This window comes from Rhinatrema bivittatum, chromosome 2 (genome assembly GCF_901001135.1).
Source record: "Rhinatrema bivittatum chromosome 2, aRhiBiv1.1, whole genome shotgun sequence".
Classification (NCBI taxonomy): domain Eukaryota; kingdom Metazoa; phylum Chordata; class Amphibia; order Gymnophiona; family Rhinatrematidae; genus Rhinatrema; species Rhinatrema bivittatum.
The window spans coordinates 231,447,631-231,467,816 of NC_042616.1; the positions used below are offsets into that span (position 1 = coordinate 231,447,631).

Here is a 20,186-nt window from a genome sequence, read left to right on the forward strand (position 1 = left end):
CTCCTTGGGTCCGGTTTCGGGCAGCAGTCGCCATGTCTGGGTGGGCCTGTGCAGCCTGTTCGGCGGCGTCTCCATGAGGGAGACGCCACCGAGTCTCAGAACATTGCCCCTCCCTTCCTAGGTGCACGCGCGCGGGAGAGCAATTTAAAGGCCTTTTCCCGCCGGACCACGGGCCGCCCCTTTTGTGACATCAGACGCCGGCAGATATTTAAGGCCGGCGTCTGCCCTCAGTCAGTGCCTTGCAACAAGGTTACCTGCTAACTGTGTTGCTGTGTGCTTTGGACGTTGTCTGTGCTTCCATTGGAATCCTGATCCTGTCTTCCAGCTCCAGTTCCAGTTCCAGATTCGGATCCTAGTCTTCAATTCTAATTCTTCCTCTCCTGCTCCAGTTCCCGCTTCAGTTCCAGTCCCAGTTCTTCGTCCTCCAGTTCCTGCTCTGCTCCTGTTCCAGTTCCGGATCTTCCCTGCTTGTTCCGGCTTGCTTCTCCGGTGCTGACTTCGGCCTGCCTCCGACTCTGCTTGCCAGCTGCCTGCCTCGACCTCGGACCGTCGCTTCCAACTTGCTGTTCGCCTAAGTCCCAGCGGTCCGGGTTCCCACGGGCTCCTCTCGGGGTAGCCTCGGACCTCCAGGGTGAAGTCATCTTCTTCAGTCGCCAAAGTCCCAGCGGCTCAGATCCTCAAGGGCTCCACCTGGGGGGTTTCTGGCTTCCAGGGTGAAGAACTTCCATCTTTCGCTGCTAGCATCCACCTCCCGGCTTGTGTCCTCTCCACGGAGACTCCTTCTTCTATCATCCTCTCTCTCCATCAGGCCAGCTCAAGGGTCCACTGTTACTCTCGCAACATTCATTACCTTACTAGAATGAAAATTAACTAATTGGAAAGGGTAAAAAAAAAATCTTATATTATTCTTTACTGATCTTTTCTCTCAGTAACTTATGCTGAATTTGTGCACCTTTATCCACCCCTAGACATTTGTATATACCTTCCTGATCAAGTGCTTTTATGCTATAGTCCTCAGTCAGAGGGATGTTTTCAATTGTGCTAAATTTTTCATTATGGAAAGTTGCCTTTGCACATTTATCCAGGCCAAATACATTCCTGATATTATCTGAGAAACGCTTCACTAGCCTGAACTGTTCTGCTATATGATTCTCTCAGGAGCTATAAAGCTTCAAGAAATCTGCAAATAGTAGGCACAAAGTGTGGATCATTAGCGTCTCTGGAATTAAGGTAAATCCTTAGCCCAGAGAGTTAATAAGTGTACTCTGCTATTGTTATTGGCCTTTCAGAGGCAAGCAGTGACATTTATAGTAAGGGATTCAGTCTCGATCCCTCAGCCCCCTCTCCACATCCGTCTCCCCCCTCCCCCGCTGAGCCACCATCTGTGTCACTCCTTCCATCCCCTCTCCCCTCCTACACCCTTACCCCCATCTTCAGCAGTATCACCTCTTCTGACCCCTCTCCTCAACATACAAAAGACAGTTGGAACCCATTTGGTATTAGGCCTTTTGTAACATGCATTGGGTGTAAGCTTGGCCCTCAGAAAACCATGAATAAACAAATTGCAATATAGTAAATTCCCCAAACCAAAAAACTGCCGGAACTCTGACAGTAACAACCCTACCTATAAAAAGGCAACACTGCAAATATTACATTAGGCCCTAAAACACCAACATACCTCTTATTAGGTAAACTGAACAAGCCAGGCTGTCTAAAAATATCATCCAAATAAAAAAAATACCCATACTTAAAAATATTGTACAAAAGCTTTTCATCTAAAGATGGGTTCCATATTGTCTAAATAGCTTATGTACAATATTTTTTATAATGCCTAGATCCAATAAAGGTTATCATAGTCTGTCATGAATATAGTTTCCCCCAAGAGACAAAACTGCCATATCAAAACAACACTAACTCCCAGGACTCAAGCATCAACCATCCTACCCAGGAAAGAGCAGCACTGCAAATATTACATCAATAAAATATTTAAAAACAGCAGACATATCAAACATCCATCAATTAAAACTAATAGGGGCGGATTTTCAGAGCCCTGCTCGCGTAAATCCGCCCAAAACCGGGCGGATTTACGCGAGCAGGGCCCCGCGCGCCGGGAAGCCTATTTTACATAGGCCTCCCGGTGCGCGCAGAGCCCCGGGACTCGCGTACGTCCCGGGGTTCTCGGAGGGGGGCGTGTCGGGGGGCGGGGCCGGAGCGCGCGGCGTTGCGGGGGCGTGTCGGCAGCGTTTTGGGGGCGGGTACGGGGCGTGGCTACGGCCCGGGGGCGTGGCCGCGCCCTCCGTACCCGCCCCCAGGTCGCGGCCCGGCGCGCAGCAGGCCCGCTGGCGCGCGGGGATTTACGTCTCCCTCCGGGAGGCGTAAATCCCCCGACAAAGGTAAGGGGGGGGTGTAGACAGGGCCGGGTGGGTGGGTTAGGTAGGGGAAGGGAGGGTAAGGTGAGGGGAGGGCAAAGGAAAGTTCCCTCCAAGGCTGCTCCGATTTCGGAGCGGCCTTGGAGGGAACGGGGGGAGGCAGCGCGGCTCGGCGCGCGCAGGCTATACAAAATCGATAGCCTTGCGCGCGCCGATCCAGGATTTTAGTGGATACGCGCGGCTCCGCGCGTATCTACTAAAATCCAGCGTACTTTTGCTTGAGTCTGATGCGCAAGCAAAAGTAGGCTGATCGCGCTTCTTTTAAAATCTACCCCATAGGGAATTAGAAAAACTTTCTTTGCTCTCCATACCCAGGAACATTTGATTTCCAGTTGCCCTGAGATTGTCCTGGATTAGTTCGCAGGGGAGAGGGTGCACAAACTTTATCCTCTTTCTCTTCCCCATATACACATTCTAAAATGTGTTCATAATTTTTCACACAGATTTCCACACACACATAAGCACTCTCATACTCACTTTCCATTTATTTTAAGGACCCACAAAAAAAACAAATGGGATTCCATTCATTTTGGAATGCCCATTCATTTTAAATGAATACACTTCCCTAATACTTAGTTTAATGAACAATTCTACACACACACATATAAGAAAGGTTTGCACATTATACCACTTAGAAAATACATATGTGCATATATAATATAAATATATTCATGTACAGTTTCCATGCCAAAAAATGCTATCTATTGTATAAAAGTATATGTGGATATTTTTTTATGCATAAGACCTGCCTTTTTATACATGTATTTATGTCGCCTTTATGTATAAATGCAGGTACAGCAAGGCAAGTCTCTTAGCCTGTCTTTCTAACTATACCATTTCTGGTGGAAGGGGTCCTCTGCTTTGGAAAATGGACCTTTGGAAAATGGTCCATTTGGAAAATGGACCTTCTTGTCAAGGAAGCCTTGAAGGTCCAGAACATCTTGTAAGTAAAGACGTCCAGTGTTGCAAGCTTGAGCATGAGCCCCTCTTGCCATGGTGCAATTGACACAGCCTCAGGGACAGGGCCTTAATATTTTCACTGATGGCAAGTGAACGAGTCTTTGCACGGGCCAAACTAGGAGAAAGCCCAGCAATCTGTAATTATGGACAAATTTGGCTTGGATGAGGGCTGAAGCTGAAGTCTGTGGCAGAGACTGAAGCTGAAGACGAGGCCAAGGCTGAAGCTGAGGCTGAAGACGAGGATAAGGCTTAGGCTGAAGACAAAAACAAAGACAAGGCTGCAGCTGAAGTTGAAGACAGACTTGAATGAGCTTTGCTGAGGAGTTGGAAGGATATCTGAGGCAGCCTAATATAGGAGAGGATCAATGACATCATCTGAGAGCACCGTAGAGACTTTTCCACGGAGGGTCTTTTAAATTTGGCAGTGGCAGTGACAGCCCCTGTGCACACTAAGGAACCCTGCGGTATTGGAGTTGGTGATAGTATCCTGCCATTTCGGGATCATCGGCAGCATTCGGGTGAGTCCAGCCATTTGCAGGGCCATCAGTGAGCAGCAAAACATAACAGTACCCCCTCTTCTAAGCCCTCTCCTCAAGCCTCTTTTCTTCAGATTCTGGGGAGACACTGAAGGCACATCTTTACCATCAGGGACTCAGAAGTTTCAACATGATGTCAGAACATAAGAACATAAGAACATGCCATACTGGGTGAACTGAAGAAGCATTTGAAGGCTGATTCCATTCTACATACAAGGATCCTTCAAAGGGACAAAGACGTGACTTGTGGGAATGAGGATAGCCCCTGCAGGCTTAGCAGTGGCTTTTACCTGTACGAATACAGACTTCAGAGGTTTTGAGTGGTTAGCAGGATTGAAAGATGCTAGAGTTTCGGGTTATTTCTTTATTTATCTATTTATTTATGTATTTATTTATTTAACACTTTTATATACCGACATTCATGATACAGATCATATCATATCGGTTTACAGGGAACAAAAGTATTATAACATTAACCTTAACCAGAAGGAGCATAAAAAGTTACAATAAAACAGGGGAATGGAACTGGGGAGATGGAAAAGCAGAGGGGGACAGTTAACTCATTAACTAATTACAACAAAAGAAATGGTGAGTACTTGGTGGATCTAGGTCTGATCTGAGACATGGCTGTTGCTATCCTTGATTAGGGGAAGGCTTGTTTGAACAACCATGTCTTAAGTTTTTTTCTGAAAGTCAATAGACAGGGTTCCTGTCTAAGGTCCGGAGGTATGGCATTCCAGATGGTAGATCCCGCTGTCGAGAAGGCCCGTTCTCTGGTAGTTGACAGATGGGCGGCTTTGATAGGAGGGGCGTGTAGAGATCCTTTATAGGCCTCCTTGATGGGTCTGGAAGAGGAGTGAAGTTTAAGCGGGATTTGCAAGTCGAGGGGGACCTGATGGTGAATGGTTTTATGAATGATAGTCATGGATTTGTGAAGGATTCTGAAGCTTATTGGGAGCCAATGCAGATCTCTGAGAATAGGCGTAAAGTGATCTCTCCTATTGCTGTTTGTCAGGATTCTCGCAGCTGCATTTTGGAGCATCTGAAGGGGTTTAGTGGAGGATGTTGGGAGACCTAGAAGAATAGTGTTGCAGTAGTCTATTTTAGAGAACAGAATGGCCTGGTGAACGGATCTGAAGTTGTGGAAGTGCAGTAGTGGCTTGAGTCTTTTCAGCACCTGTAGTTTATAGAAGCAATCCTTGGTAGTGTGGTTGATGAACTTCTTTAAACTCAGCTGGCTGTCGATTAATACTCCCAGATATCTTGCTTGTGTGATTAGAGTGTTAGTGTGGGACTGTTGATGGGAGTCGCCGTCTTCTGGAGAAATAAGAAGGAGTTCCGTCTTGGCAGAGTTAAGTACCAGGTTAAGGCCGGTGAGGAGGAGGTTTATTGCTTGCAGACAGTTGTCCCAACACTTGAGTGATTTTGTAATGGATTCGGTTATAGGGATCAGAATTTGTACATCGTCTGCATATATGTAGTATTTCAGTTTTAAACTTGTAAGCAATTGGCAGAGGGGAAGGAGGTAGATATTGAAGAGCGTGGGAGATAGGGAGGAGCCCTGAGGAACTCCAAGTGGAGAATTGATATGTGGAGACTCCTTGTTATTAACTTTGACTTTATAGCCTCTATTGCTGAGAAAGAAGTCAAACCATCTGAGGGCTGTTCCTGTTATCCCTATGTCCGCTAGTCGATTTAGTAGGATTGAGTGGTTTACTGTGTCGAACGCTGTGGAGATATCGAGAAGCACTAGTAAGAAGGAATGCCCTTTGTCTAAGCCCATGCTGAGGTGGTCAATGAGGGAGATGAGAAGGTTTCTGTGCTTCGCGATTTGCGGAAACCGTATTGTGTAGCGTGGAGAATTTTATGTTCTTCAAGATACTCCAATAGTTGTCTGTTGACCACTTTTTCCATGATCTTGGTGACGAAAGGCAGGTTGGAGATAGGATGGAAATTGTTGGGGTCACCAGGGTCCAGGTTCAGTTTCTTGAGTATGGGTTTGAGCGTAGCCAGTTTTAGAGCGTCCGGGTAGATACCTTGTGAGAGTGAACAGTTAATAATCTCGGCCAGTTATTTGGCAATGGAGTCCGGTACCAGAAGGAGTAGTTTAGCCAGGATTTGGTCAAACGGATGTGTGGAGGGCTTCATTCTCTTTAGAATGTTTTCGATCTCCATAGCAGAAGTGGGTTCAAAAGATTCCAACGAAATTTCAGTGATTGAAAAGGAGGATGAGAAACTGGGTGACTGGATAGGGCTAGGTGGAAGACGTGTTAGTAGGTTGGATATTTTGTTCTGGAAGAAGGATGCGAGTTCATTGGCTTTCAATTGTGCTTGGTCATCTGGGATGGGTGGGGTAGTGGTTTTAGTGAGTTCCAATACGTAGGAGAATAGTGCCTTCAAATCAAATACAAGATCGTGGATTCTGAGGGTGTAAAAATCCCTTTTTGTTCGTAAGGTTGTGCTTCTGTAAAAGTGTAGAGCAGTTTTATATGTAGCTAGAGTGTAAGGGTTAGGGGTCTTCTGCCATTTGTTTTCTTTCTGTCTAAGGTCTTGCTTTAATGCTCGGAGCTCATTGGAGAACCACGGCTGTTTATTTTTTTGAGCTGGGTTGATTTTTTGTTGTTGAGAGGGGGCATAAACTGTTAGCTACTGCTTCCGTGATGTTGTGCCATGAGAGTAAGGCTGAATTAGGGTTTGATACGTCAAGGTTAGGAAGTTCTTTGGCCAAGGATTTGCTGAGGGCCTCTGAAGTGCAGGATTTCCTATAGTGCAGTGTAGATTGGGGGGGGGAGGGGGGGCGGGATAAGGAGCTTCCTATCATCTTGAGGGTGGTGGAGATCAGTGAATGGTCAGACCATGGGGCTGGGAGGCATATGGGAGGTGTCGACTGTATGAAGCTGGAGTTAATGAAAATGAGGTCAAGTGTGTGCCCGGCTTTATACGTAGGTTTGTTTATAATTTGCTTGAATCCCATGGCCGAGAGTGAGGTTAGGAATGCTTCACAATTAGTTGAGAGAGGGGTCTAGTCAATATGCAGATTGAGATCCCTTAAGATTATTGGTGGAGCCATGTGCCCTCCATGCCATTCCAGGCCTGGTCTCCAAGGTACAGGAGCAGCAGTGATTTTTTGAGGCTTTGGCCTCCTCCATAGAGATTCTGCACGCACGACTGGACTCATACCCGGTGGATCTGGTGGCACTGAAGTCCTTTCCCGGGCTTGTTGTTAAACTTCAAAATCTCCAGGCAACCTTGGAACAGGTAGTGGCGGACGTCAATCGTCTTGCCACCCGGCAAGACTCCTTTTCTCAGTTAAATGCTCCATCGCCATCCCCAGCAGCCTCCGTACCGGCACCTGACCCTGGCTGAGCGGTCATTCCTCTGCTAGTCCCTCCTCGTTACTCTGGGGATACCAAACGGTGTCGGGGATTTTGAAACCAATGCCACATGCATTTCTCTCTCTGAGCAGCGTTGTTCACGAACGATCTGGTCAAAATTACCTTTATTTTGTCTGTTTTGGAGGGTAAGGCACTGGCATAGGCCTCCCCCTTGTGGGAACGCTCCGACCCCATGCTATCCAATCTCCCACAATTTGTGTCCACTTTTAAGCAATTGTTTAAGGAACCGGGCAAGCTTCCAGCAATGGGATCCAGTCTTCTGCAGCTACACCAAGGAACTCGCTCTCTCTCGGATTATGCAATGGAATTCCATACCCTGGCTACAGAACTAAATTGGCAGGGGGACAGCCTGCACGCTATCTTCTTGGAGGGTTGGCCCCCAGAATTAAAGATGAACTGGCGGCACGGGAGCTTCCTACTTCTCTCGAAGGCCTTATTGATCTAACAGGGAAGATTGACAGACGTCTTCTGGAGCGATCTTGGTAGAACCGCTCTACCCTGAAGAATCGCCCTAGAGAATTGCTCCTTCTTAGCGATCGTTCACTGCCTTCAGGAAACTCGTCAGAGGAATCCATGCAGCTGGGCCATGTCCGTCTTCCAGATGAGGAGAGATCTCATCGCCGTCAACTCGGACTCTGTCTCTATTGTGGGAATTCGGGCCATTTGTTACCTCAGTGCCCAAAGAAGGGGGCGATCTCACAACGCGAGACCTCCGAGTCAATAGCCCTTGGCCTTACCACTACCTCACCCTTATTTCTGCTACCTGCCTCCATGGAGATGCCCTTCACCAGTTTCTCTACCCAAGTCCTAGTGGACTCAGGCGCTGGGGCAAACTTTATCCAGCAGGATCATGTGGACCAGTATCAAATCCCTACATGTGCTTTGACTCCGCCTTCAGTCCATGGGGACTATCTCCCCAGAGATAGTCGGCTCTCTTTTCGGTCCATGGGGACTATCTCCCCAGAGTAGTGACATGGGCCACACAACCTCTCTGAAGGTCGGCATGGATAACTCGGAACTTATTTCCTTTTATATTCTTCCTACAGCGGTAAACCCGGTCATTCTGTGCCTCCCATGACTACGGAAGTACCAGCCTCAATTTGACTGAGCCATGGCCAATCTGATCCAGTGGGGACTGCAGTGTTCCAAATCCTGTGTGGAATCATTAGAGTCTCCCCAGTCCTTAACCGTGGCTACTGCCCTTCCCAATCTTCTTCCTTGCCAGAAAACTCAGGAAACCCAGACCAGATCCAGTTTTCCTCGAAAGGATATTTTGAGGGCAGTCTTTGTCCAACTGGAGGACCAACTGACATGTAAGACGGCCAAAAATGAAGCCCTCATTAAGAAACATACCTGGGCCATGGAAGGATTAATGTCCCTTTTGACCTTAATAGAAAATGAGGTCTGGAACTTATATGCGCTTTTGCAACAAGGGAAGGAGAAACATTGTTTCACTCCGGCTCCAGCCAGTGCCCTAAGTAACTCTGGAATATCTTTCCCTTTACAGTCCATGGAACCTCAGCCATTGGATTCCCATGATTTTGAGAACAAAATACTGCAGCAAGAGTTGTATTTCATGCTACCAAATTTGACCATGTCTCTCCATTATTCCAAGAGCTGCATTGGTTACCTGTGCATTGTCAATGTTTGAAATATTGGGCCTGACATTCAATGTTCTTTCAATCGATAAATCTGATTATCTTGTTAATTTATTAATGCCTTATAAGACAACTAGTGCTTTAAGATCTTCCCAAAAAGAATTATTAAGACTGCTCTTACTCAAAGAAAATTTTCTGGAAGGTACTAGAGAGTGCTCTTTTTAATTTCAGGCCCCTTTCATTTGGAATGCTTTGACTCTCAATTTCTGGTCGGAGAGTGATTTTATGAAATTTAGGAAAATGATTAAGACTTAGTTTTACAAGCAAGTATTTCAGTGATTTTTACAATAGGATGATGATGACCTGGTTAATAAGATTATGATGATATTCTGCTTATATTAATATATGTTTGTGGGTTTTTTGTAATTTTATATATATTTTATAATTTATTGATTTTTACCTTTTTTGTTGGGTAATCATGTATTTTATAGTTTGATTTGTTATTGTATGTCTTAATATATGGTTTTTATGATATTTTATTATATTATATTGTATACCATTTTGGAAATTACTTCGTAAATCAGTATAACAAATAAACTTTACCATTTACCATTTACTTAAGGCTTCACTGCCTGCACAGGTGCATCCTCTTAAACACCTCTACCACTACAGAGGAAGGCTAATTCCCTTGAGACAAGACAGATTAGGCCATCCCACTTTGCTGATAAAGGGATGCCCTTATTTAGTGCAGAACCTAATGAGGAGAGGTACACTAGGGCTGGCAATCCTTCATCCTCAGGCCCACCAAACGTCAGCTCTTACCTCTCACCTCCAAAGTCTCTTGCAGCTATCATCCTTTGCTCTGCCTTCAGTATCCATTGACACCAAAGGTACTATGAATACTGACCACACACCGCTATACAGGATCACCAGACTGGGTTAGTCCAAGGGATCAGAGGCATCCTCTGAAAGTAGAAGATGGCTTATGAAACAGTAATAATTTTTGCACAGATACAACTTAGCATTGTAAATAAATGAACCTTCATTGTTGAAAATTTCTTTGAATCAAAGTTTTCCTTTCCTCTATAGCCTGCTGGTAAGTCTGGCTATGTACCTTCTGCAATTCCTCCTCACTCAAGTCATATGTCTTCCTCCTCCTCCCTCTCCTCTTCATCATGCAGCCTTGTAAGATAGCCCCTCTGGAGGAGGCAGGCCTTGGCTTTTAGTCAGGTTATGAAGCATGCAGCAAGTTAGAAAGATCTCACAGACCTTTGTGGGGATGTAGAGAAAACATCTCCCTGATCTTTCAAGACAGTGGAATTGTGTTTTGAGGGGGCCAGAGATTCTCTTGATGAATGTCTTGGTCTTTTGGTGGGCCCTATTGTAGCACATATATGTTGCAGTCTGTGGGTATGCTAGGGGGATCGTGAATCAGGATTTAAGTGAATATCCTCTATCACCTGTAGAGGAGGAAGAAGAGAAGAGCAATGTAAGATATGTCAAGGTGGTAGACAGTGAGGCTATCCCCTGGTAGAGGATGGAGTGGGCCCCCTTAGCCAAAGTGGAAAGGCCACCTAGATACAGTACCTGCAAGAGAAAAGGGCAGTTGTTAGTTGCTATGTGGTTGTAGTTAGAGCAGCATACCCATCTAGAAGCCACCCCCCAGTAATGAGAACATCCTGTGAGAAGATGTAGGCATCATGACAGGATCCCAGAAAAATGGTCACAATGTCCATGATGATCCCCTTGGCATCACAGACCACCTGCATGTTGAAGGAGTGGAAATCTTTCCAGCTTGCAGAAGGTGACCTTGTTGCCCACAGAAGCCCTTTTAGGGATGTAAGTGCAATAGATAGACCCCAAAACAGAGAAGAACCATGTAATTTGTTTTGAATAAGTCATAATTTGTTGTTATTGTTGTCATTTTCTATGAGGGAAGATATATGGGAACCAATATTAAAATATATACGGCTATGTAAGTTAGCCAGATAAAACTTATCTGGACAGCTTACATGGAATATTCAGCAGCACAGCAATGCTGCTGAATATACCTGAATAATATCAAAGTTAACATGCGGGGGTAGCTGTAGGCAAGACATTTGTGTGGTTTTGGATCTGAAAAGTTCTTATTATGGAAAATAAAGTCATACTGCAACACTGGATGGGGGATAAATCAAATCCACATTATCTGTGTGAATGAGAAATATGTTGATACAGTTGATCTTATTGTGGAGGTGGACCCTTGGCCTGAGGTGGGGTTAGTGCTACCTGTGAGAGAGGACCCCCACTGGTCCCCACCATTGGGAGAAAAGGCCAGACAGGAAGCAGAGGCAAACAGGGACTTTGCCAATACCAGCCCACATTCCCCGCAGGTTGAGCCCTTGGATGCTGGGGCCAGCTGGTCTTAGGTGGGCCTCTGCATGAATGATCCCAGGAGCGGCCAGACAAGAAAAAAGACAAGAGGCAATGAAGATCCAGTCCAGGAGCCACAGCAGGCAACTGGAGATGTCGGGTCTGGTCCAGGGGTCGGAGGCAGGTGGCAAGGTCATAGTCGGTTCCAGTCCAAGGGTCAGAGGCAGGCGGCGAAGTCGTAGTCATAGTCCGGTCCAAAGGTCAAAGGCAGGTGGCAAAGTCATAGTTGGGTCCAGTCCAAAGGTCAAGCCAAAGTCAGTCCAAGAGCAGGGTGAAAAAACCAAGGCTAGGCAGGGAAGTGGAAGGTGGAAATCAGAGCAAGGAACAAGCAGGAATGAAGACTGGGACTTAGGATCAGGAACAAGCGGGAATGAGGACTGGAACTCAGGATCAGGAACAAGCAGAATGGAGACTGGAACTCAGGATCAGGAACAACAGCAACTCGGGAACAACACTCAGGATAGTGAGAAGACCTGTTGCTAAGGCAAGCTCTGACTGGCAGAGCTTGCCTTAAATACTCTGAGCCGCAGATGTCAACAGTGGGGGCCGCGGGAGCTTTTCCCGCCATGGCCCCTTTAAATCTTGGAGCGTGGCGTGTGTGCGTGTCTAGGAATGGGACACCAAAGAAGGCGGTGGCGGCTTGGGCCACGTGGTGACAGGCCGGAGGAGAGGAGACTCGGTCCAATGGAGGGGAACCCCTCACTACGCCGGAGGGGCCGGGTTGAGTGACAGCAGAATGGCTATGAAGGGAGCTGCCAACTACTGTGAGAGTAGGAGGGATCGAGCTTGGATCCTGGCATTGAAAGGTAGGAGGCCCTGGCCTGAGGCCTCCTTGGCCCGAAATCGTAACAATACCCCCCTTTACAGCCCCCTCCTGGAGGTCTGGGTTTCCTGTGGTAGGTAGCATGGAATCATCTAAGGAGCTTCTTATCGAGGATGTTGACTGTGTGCTCCCAGGAATTTTCTTCTGGTCCGTACCCATCCTAGGAGAGAAGGTACTCACATTTATGGCCTCTTTTATGGATATCCAGAATTTCTTGCACCCAGTAGGTGGTGTCTGTCTCAGAGACGAGAGGAGGGGGCTCTGGGATCTTGCAGATAGGCCAAGAGAGGTCTAGGGGCTTCAAGAGAGAGACATGGAAGGTCCTGTGTGTGCCCAATGATGGAGGAAGGTGGAGTTGGTAGTTCATTGACCCAACTCATCTGACTACTGGAAAAGGGCAGATGAACTTGGGCGCTAGGCATTGCAATGGGAGCCTTAGGCAGATGTGGCGCGTACTGTCGCCCGGTTGGTATTCAAGAACAGGTGTTTGGTGGGTGTCAAAGGTCCTCTTGGCACGGTCAACCGCCTTTTGGATCATCTTAGAGGTGCAAGTCCAAACCGCACGGATGGCTTCAGCAGTGGCCTGAGCCATGGGAGAGGGAACAGAAAGCGGCATTGGCAGAAGTGGCTGCTGTTGTCTACCGTAGACAATGGAAAAGGGAAAAATCTTCGTGGACTCGTAGACATGGGAATTGTGCAAAAATTCCACCCAGGGTAGGAGCTAGGTCCAATTGTCTTGTTAGGCGTTGGCATCAGCCTGCAGGAAGGTCTTGAGGGAATGATTCGTGCGTTCTGCTTGGCCGTTGGCCTGTGGGTGGTATGCCATGGTCAGTGCTAGGGTCACACCAAACTTATGGCAGAGCGCCCGCCAATATTGGGCTACAAATTGCGGTCCACGATCAGATAAGATGAATTTAGGTAGTCCATGTAATGGAAAATGTGGAGGAAAAAGAGACGCGCCTGCTTGGGCGCTGAAGACAACTTGGAAAGAGGAACAAAATAAGCCATTTTGGAAAACTGGTCCATGACAACCCAGATTACGGTATTCCCATTTGAGTTAGGAAGGTCTACAAGAAAGTTTGTGGATAGATGGGTCCACAGTTCCTGAGGTACTGGTAGAGGCTGTAGAAGTCCCTAGGGGCGGTCTGTTGTTACCTTCTGTTGAGCGCACGTGGGGCATGAATCTACATAGGCTTGGACATCCTGGGAGATATTGGGCCACCAATAGTATCGTAGAAGACTCAAGGTTCTGGCATGGCCAGGGTGCTCGGCCACCTTGGAGTCATGGGCCCATCTGAGCACTTTCTCTCAGAGCTTATGAGGAACTTTGGTTTTACCAGCGAGCACGGTCATGGATACTGATAGCAAGATACAAGCTGGATCGATGATGTGTTGCGGCTCCTCGGGAATATCTTTGGGTTCAAAGGAGTGGGAGAGGGCATCCATTCATGTATTCTTCTCCCCAGGGTGATACCTAAGATCAAAATCAAAACATGAGAAAAAAAGTGACCAGTGAGCTTGTCTGGCGTTCAGCCATTGGGCTTGCTTGAGGTGGTCTAGGTTTTTATAGTCAGGAAAGATGGTAAACCGATGTTGTGCTCCCTCAAGCCAGGGTCACCACTCTTCCAGCCCCAATTTAATGGCGAGCAACTCGTGGTCTCTGATACTATAGTTCTTTTCTGTGGTGGAGAACTTGTGGGAGAAGAATGAACAAGGCAGAAGTTTACCTCCAGGGGAGCTCTGGCTGAGCACTGCCCCCCAACTCCACTAGAGGAGGCATCCACCTCTACCATGAAGGGACGCATGGTATCCAGATGCTGCAGACAGGGTTTTCAGAGGGAGGCCTCCTTCAAGGTTTGGAATGTAGCGACTGCCTCGGGGTTCCAGTTTTTGGAATCCACTCCTTTGCGGTGAGGCGTGCTACCAGGATGGAGTAGTTGTCAATAATGTTCCAGTAATAATTTTCAAACCCTAAGAAGCGCTGGAACGTACATAGTCTGGAGGGATGCGGCCAATTATGAATTCATTGAAGCTTGCTAGGGTCCAAGGTGAAGCGTGGTGGGAGACAATGTACCCTAGGAAGGGCAACTTCTTCCTGTCAAAGATACATTTGTCCAGCTTGGCATACAGATGTTTTTCACTCAGGCATTAAAGCATTTGGCGGATGTCTTGTTGGTAGGTCAAGAGGATTTTTGAAAAAATAAGGATATCGTCTAAATAAATGAGGACGTTGGAGTACAGAAGCTTATCATGTGCTGGAAGACTGTTGGCACATTACAGAGTCTGAAGTGCATGACTACTTAGCTAGGTAAGTGATTTAAGCTACTAAATAGTATAGCCAGACATTCAGTGGCTACCACTTAACCGGTTAAGTCCAACTTATCCGGCTAAGAAGCATTTGAATATAGACCCAATAATGATAATTTTCCTGAGAAACGCAGCCAGAAACTGGTTTATTTCAGCTCGGATCCCTAGAGGTGTCTGGAAGGTGCTGGTGGTCAGAAAAGCCAGGGCTACAGTGATCTTGAGGTTAAATGACAAGGTGTGGCCTCTCCGATTGGAAGGGCGCAGGTCCTGCTCTAACTGCTGTCATGTGCGGTGGCTGCATCTAAGAGTTCCCTTGATGGTTGGTTGTTATTGATTTCTTGAAAAAAAGGGAACGAGGTTTGGTTGTTGCTAACTGCTGTCATAGACATAGTATGTTTTCCTTGTTGAACCTGAACCTGCACAAGATTTGCACCTCAGACAGATTCAAAATCTGTACCCTGTTTCTATATACTCTCTATAAAGAGCACCTCCTTCTCCTCCTCTATTCTCTCTCTCATTTCTCAAATGTTGTGCCATGATAACAAGTAAAGATGGTCACAATAATTTAAATATCAGAGGGATATGCAGGGATTCATAAGCAGGGTTGCCAACTGGCTGTAGATTTTCAGGCCAGGTTGATCCAGTCTTGGTTTTACCCCTTTGCATGCTGGGACTTATTCTGATTTCCTTATTACATTCCCTAAGAAAATCAAGAGTATAAGTACTTACATGCAGGGGAGTAAAACCATGACTGGATCAACCTGCCCTGAAAATCTGGAACCAGTTGGCAACTCTGTTCAGATGCAATCCAAAAATGATCTAGCTGAACAGAATTATGAGAAATATGATTTGCTGAATTGAATTATTGTAGTAAAAATCAATCTACAAAAGACTGAGAAGAGACTCATGCCATTTTAATATGTGTCGGTGTATATATATATATATATATATATATATATATTCTTAAGAATAATAATAAAGCAGTACAAAAATATACTAAAGTATTCAATAAAGTAATATACTTGTGAATAACAAAATAGTGAACACAAATGGCTTAATTAAAGAGCTAATTAATTAAAGAAAATTTATGAAAAATCATTAAATCATCCAAAAGTATTTATTACTATACAAAAATGTAGTTAAACATTTATAAAATATATTCATTAACAATCAAATGCAAAATAATAAAAGACCTGGGATATAAATTAGAAAAACACCAGCACTAATGCGCTTATATTTTTAAAAGCACTATAGTTTTATATCAGCAAAATGATCCAATCCAATCCGAACTATAAAGACTCTGACATGTCCTGCTGTGCATGTGGCAGCGATTCCAAAGTGCTTGCAGAGGCGCGACTAACAACTCTTAGGGGGTCATTTTCTATCGGTATCGTATGCGAAAAGTCCCTTTTCGCATGCGATAGTTTGATAGGGGCGGAGTCGGGATCGGAAGAGGAGGAGTCGGGGCAGCATCGGGATGGATGCAGTGGTAACTTCGCTGGCGGTGATAAGGTAAGGCCCGTTATTGCCGCCAGTAGCCCTCCCAATAGCGCCACCTTTCATGGTGGCGCTATTGGGTGCGAAAGCCAGTAGCGATAACACCGCGGTGGTGCAATCACTGCCGGCTTTCGCAAGCCCACCTCCGCTTTTCTCCCCCCGCCCCTCGTTACTGCGGGATTCACAAACTTGTGCACCGATAGAAAATCCAGGCCTTAGTTATCTGTATAAGGGGTCGATGCAATAAAGGCTGAACAGTCAGCGCCCGCTCTTTCAACGCGCACATGGTGTCCCAAAGGGGGGGCACGATGCAATATTTAAATTAGGGGGTCGTGCCTGTCTGCCAGTAATGAAAACAGCCGCCAAATTTATCGGCGCCTATTTTCATTACTGGCAGATGGCCGGTTATGAAAACTGATGCCGAGTTTACCGGCGTTGGTCTTCATAACTCGGCGGTCTGCTGAGTTATTTTTTTTTCTTACTTTAAAAAAAAATACAGAAAAGCTGTTTTTTTCTGTTTTTCTGTACTTCTTTTCAATGCGCTCAGCTATTAAAGCCTGTTCCAGGCAAGCGTTAATATCTGAGCGATAAATGTGCATCTGAGATGCACATTTATCTTTTTGCATTGGGAGTGAATTAGTAATAGGCTCATCACATGCATTTGCATGTGATGAGCGCTATCTCATTCACTCCACGTTAGACACGCTTTAAATAGGCGCTAATCCCTTTATTGCATTAGGGGATTGATTAGTGCCTATTTTACCCACGTCTAACTGCTTGTTAAGAATGTGCTCGTCATATTGCATGGACTCCTAAGTCCTTAAATGCCATGAAAGCTGATCTGTCGACAAAGGGTCCTTTGTTTCACTACAAATGGGCTTCATCAGAAGGAGATCCAAGACTGACAAATGGATCATTTAAGCCTTAATAGCGTTATCAGAATTGATAGCAAATGCTTCATGACAGCATACTCGAAATGTTTTGGTGTTTTAAATGCAAACCTTTGAAGAGCCTTCTTTCCTGCAGCATTTTTTAGCTCTTCATGAGATCTCTAATCGATCAACTATATATAAATACAATGCTGCATTCATCCTATAATGCTCTGATATTAAAAATGTATATATTACATAGATAGATAGAGTGAAATAATGCATCTATGTATCTTTCTCTTCTCCTCACTCCCTTGTTTCTCAAAATCATTTTTGAACTGGAATGCAATTGATGATTCACTAATAAGCACTACTACAATTTTTGATAACAGGTCACGAAAGTTGGATCAATCCTTCACTAAGGTTAATAAAAATAAGTAATAAGTAAACTTGAAATCCAGATTGATTTCCTTATTCATTGTAATATTATTTTTTGTCTTCCTGCAGAGTTGTTGATGGAATTGAAGATGGAAATAATAATGAGGAAAGCCAGACTTTTGACTTCAGCTCTGAGCAAATCAGGCAGGAAACCCGGCTATCTCAGAACATAGGAGGTTAGCATATTTAATCATCCCATAAAAGGGTATATCGTGCTTCCATTTTTACTGAAATAGCCTGCTTCGTATTTCTAAATCCTGATATTATTCTCAGTGTAATACAAATTTGTTACTCCTACAGGTAATTATCAGGTTTATTTAGGGAATTTTAAACTATGTAGATGCCAATACTGAAATGGATTTGTCCAGGTAACTTTTCAGTTATCTGGAAAAAAAAACTTGTAATTGATTATTTCCCTCTCTCATTAGCTAAATTTTATCTGGGAACTTTTTACCCAGGTACAATTTATTTCAGTAAAGAGAGGGAGATTGGGGCACAATCCAGGGGCATGATTTATGGATAGCATCAATCCTGAGCAGTACTAGAAGAAAACTCTTGTGCTCCTGTATTCTTATTTGTGCACTTCTTTATCTGGTAAAACATTGGTGAATAGTTACAGCAAACACTGCATAGAATCATGATTGTTGTTGCCTCTCAGAATCTGTACCAGACCAAGAATTGTATGATCTTATTGAAACTTGGCTACCGAATCATCTGAGTCTGACTTTAACTTCAGGCCGCTTACAATGTGAAAGGGTACACAGGATGGGGCTGCCCAGAGACGCTGCAAGCAAACCATGGCCCGTGGTGGCCAGAATTTTAAACTGGTCACACAAAATCCAGCTCATGTGAGCCTTTCGGCAGCATTCTGGGGTGGAATATCAGGGGCACCGGCTCCTGCTGTTCCACAATTTTTCTGCAGTAGTCTCAGCACAATGTAAAGCCTTGTCTCCTGCCTGTACTGAGCTACACAAGAGGGGGATACCATTTGCGCTCTTTTTTCCTGCCAAGCTGCGAGTCCAACATAACGGTGCTGTCCACTTTTTCTGTAAAAGGGAGGAAGCCAATTCTTTTATATTCTCGCTGGAGCCAGGAAATGTTCCCTGAATGGCAAAGGCCTGGTGCACTCGGATTCAGAAGAGAAACCACATCCATTTCACTATCCACACTAAAAGACTGGATCCAGTCCCCTATACAGGGGGTACTCCCTGACTCTTCATGGACCATTTGTTTCTACATTATTTTTTTGAAAGAGAGATGGTTAGGATGTTCTTTTCCTGCCAAGCTGCGAGTTTCCCTTAACGGTGATGTCCATTTTCTCTGCAAATGGGAGGAAGTCAATTCTTTATGTCCTTGCTGGAGCCAAGACATATTCCTTGAATGGCTAAGGCCTGCTGAACTCAGATTCAACAGAGAGCCCGCGTCCACTTCACCGCTTCACTACCTTTGTTGAAAGACTGGTTTGGTTCCCTATACGGGGGTAATCTCCATCTCTGCATGGACTGTTTGTTCCTACGTTGTTTTTTTTGTTCTGACTGGGAGATGGTTATGCATTCCATTTAACAAGTTTGTTCAGACCATAACCAATATTATCAGAAATATGTTATGTGGAGGGGAGGTGGAGGGAGGGGAGGCTGTGGGGGGGGGGGGGGGAGAGGGCAGAAGGAAGCCCATAATCCAGTTGGGGAGGATGGGTACTTTGTAGAGATGTGAATCGTGTCCTCGATCGTCTTAACGATCGATTTCGGCTGGGAGGGGGAGGGAATCGTATTGTTACCGTTTGGGGGGGTAAAATATCGTGAAAAATCGTGAAAAATCGTGAAAAATCGAAAAATCGTAAAATCGCAAAACCGGCACATTAAAACCCCCTAAAACCCACCCCCGACCCTTTAAATTAAATCCCCCACCCCCAATGACTTAAATAACCTGGGGGTCCAGCGGCGGTCCGGAACGGCAGCGGTCCGGAACGGGCTCCTGCTACTGAATCTTGTTGTCTTCAGCTGGCGCCATTTTCCAAAATGGCGCCGAAAAATGGCGGCGGCCATAGACGAACACGATTGGACGGCAGGAGGTCCTTCCGGACCCCCGCTGGACTTTTGGCAAGTCTTGTGGGGGTCAGGAGGCCCCCCCCAAGCTGGCCAAAAGTTCCTGGAGGTCCAGCGGGGGTCAGGGAGCGATTTCCCGCCGCGAATCGTTTTCCGTACTGAAAATGGCGCCGGCCATACGCGTATGGCCGGCGCCATTTTCCGTATGGAAAATGGCGCCGGCAGGAGATCGACTGCAGGAGGTCGTTCAGCGAGGCGCCGGAACCCTCGCTGAACGACCTCCTGCAGTCGATCTCCTGCCGGCGCCATTTTCCGTACGGAAAACGATTCGCGGTGGGAAATCGCTCCCTGACCCCCGCTGGACCTCCAGGAACTTTTGGCCAGCTTGGGGGGGGGGCCTCCTGACCCCCACAAGACTTGTCAAAAGTCCAGCGGGGGTCCGGAAGGACCTCCTGCCGTCCAATCGTGTTCGTCTATGGCCGCCGCCATTTTTCGGCGCCATTTTGGAAAATGGCACCGGCTGAAGACAACAAGATTCAGTAGCAGGAGCCCGTTCCGGACCGCTGCCGTTCCGGACCGCCGCTGGACCCCCAGGTTATTTAAGTCATTTGGGGGGGTTCGGGAGGGTGGGGGATTTAATTTAAAGGGTCGGGGGAGGGTTTTAGGGGGTTTTAGTGTGCCGGCTCACGATTCTAACGATTTATAACGATAAATCGTTAGAATCTCTATTGTATTGTGTTCCATAACGGTTTAAGACGATATTAAAATTATCGGACGATAATTTTAATCGTCCTAAAACGATTCACATCCCTAGTACTTTGTGCCTCTTGTGGAGCAAGATGTTCTGGGTATGGATGTGTTCAGTATGTTTGAGGTC

General features: G+C 46.0%; 1 protein-coding gene across 1 annotated transcript in view; it reads left to right on the plus strand.

Annotated features, from left to right (window-relative positions):
* KCNH8 (potassium voltage-gated channel subfamily H member 8) overlaps positions 1-20,186 on the plus strand; it is a 988,350-nt gene that overhangs the window by 831,837 nt on the left and 136,327 nt on the right. The window contains exon 14 of the mRNA XM_029589277.1: positions 17,334-17,440. Within this exon, the coding sequence (XP_029445137.1) occupies positions 17,334-17,440 (107 nt within the window). The remainder of the gene's footprint in view (positions 1-17,333; positions 17,441-20,186) is intronic.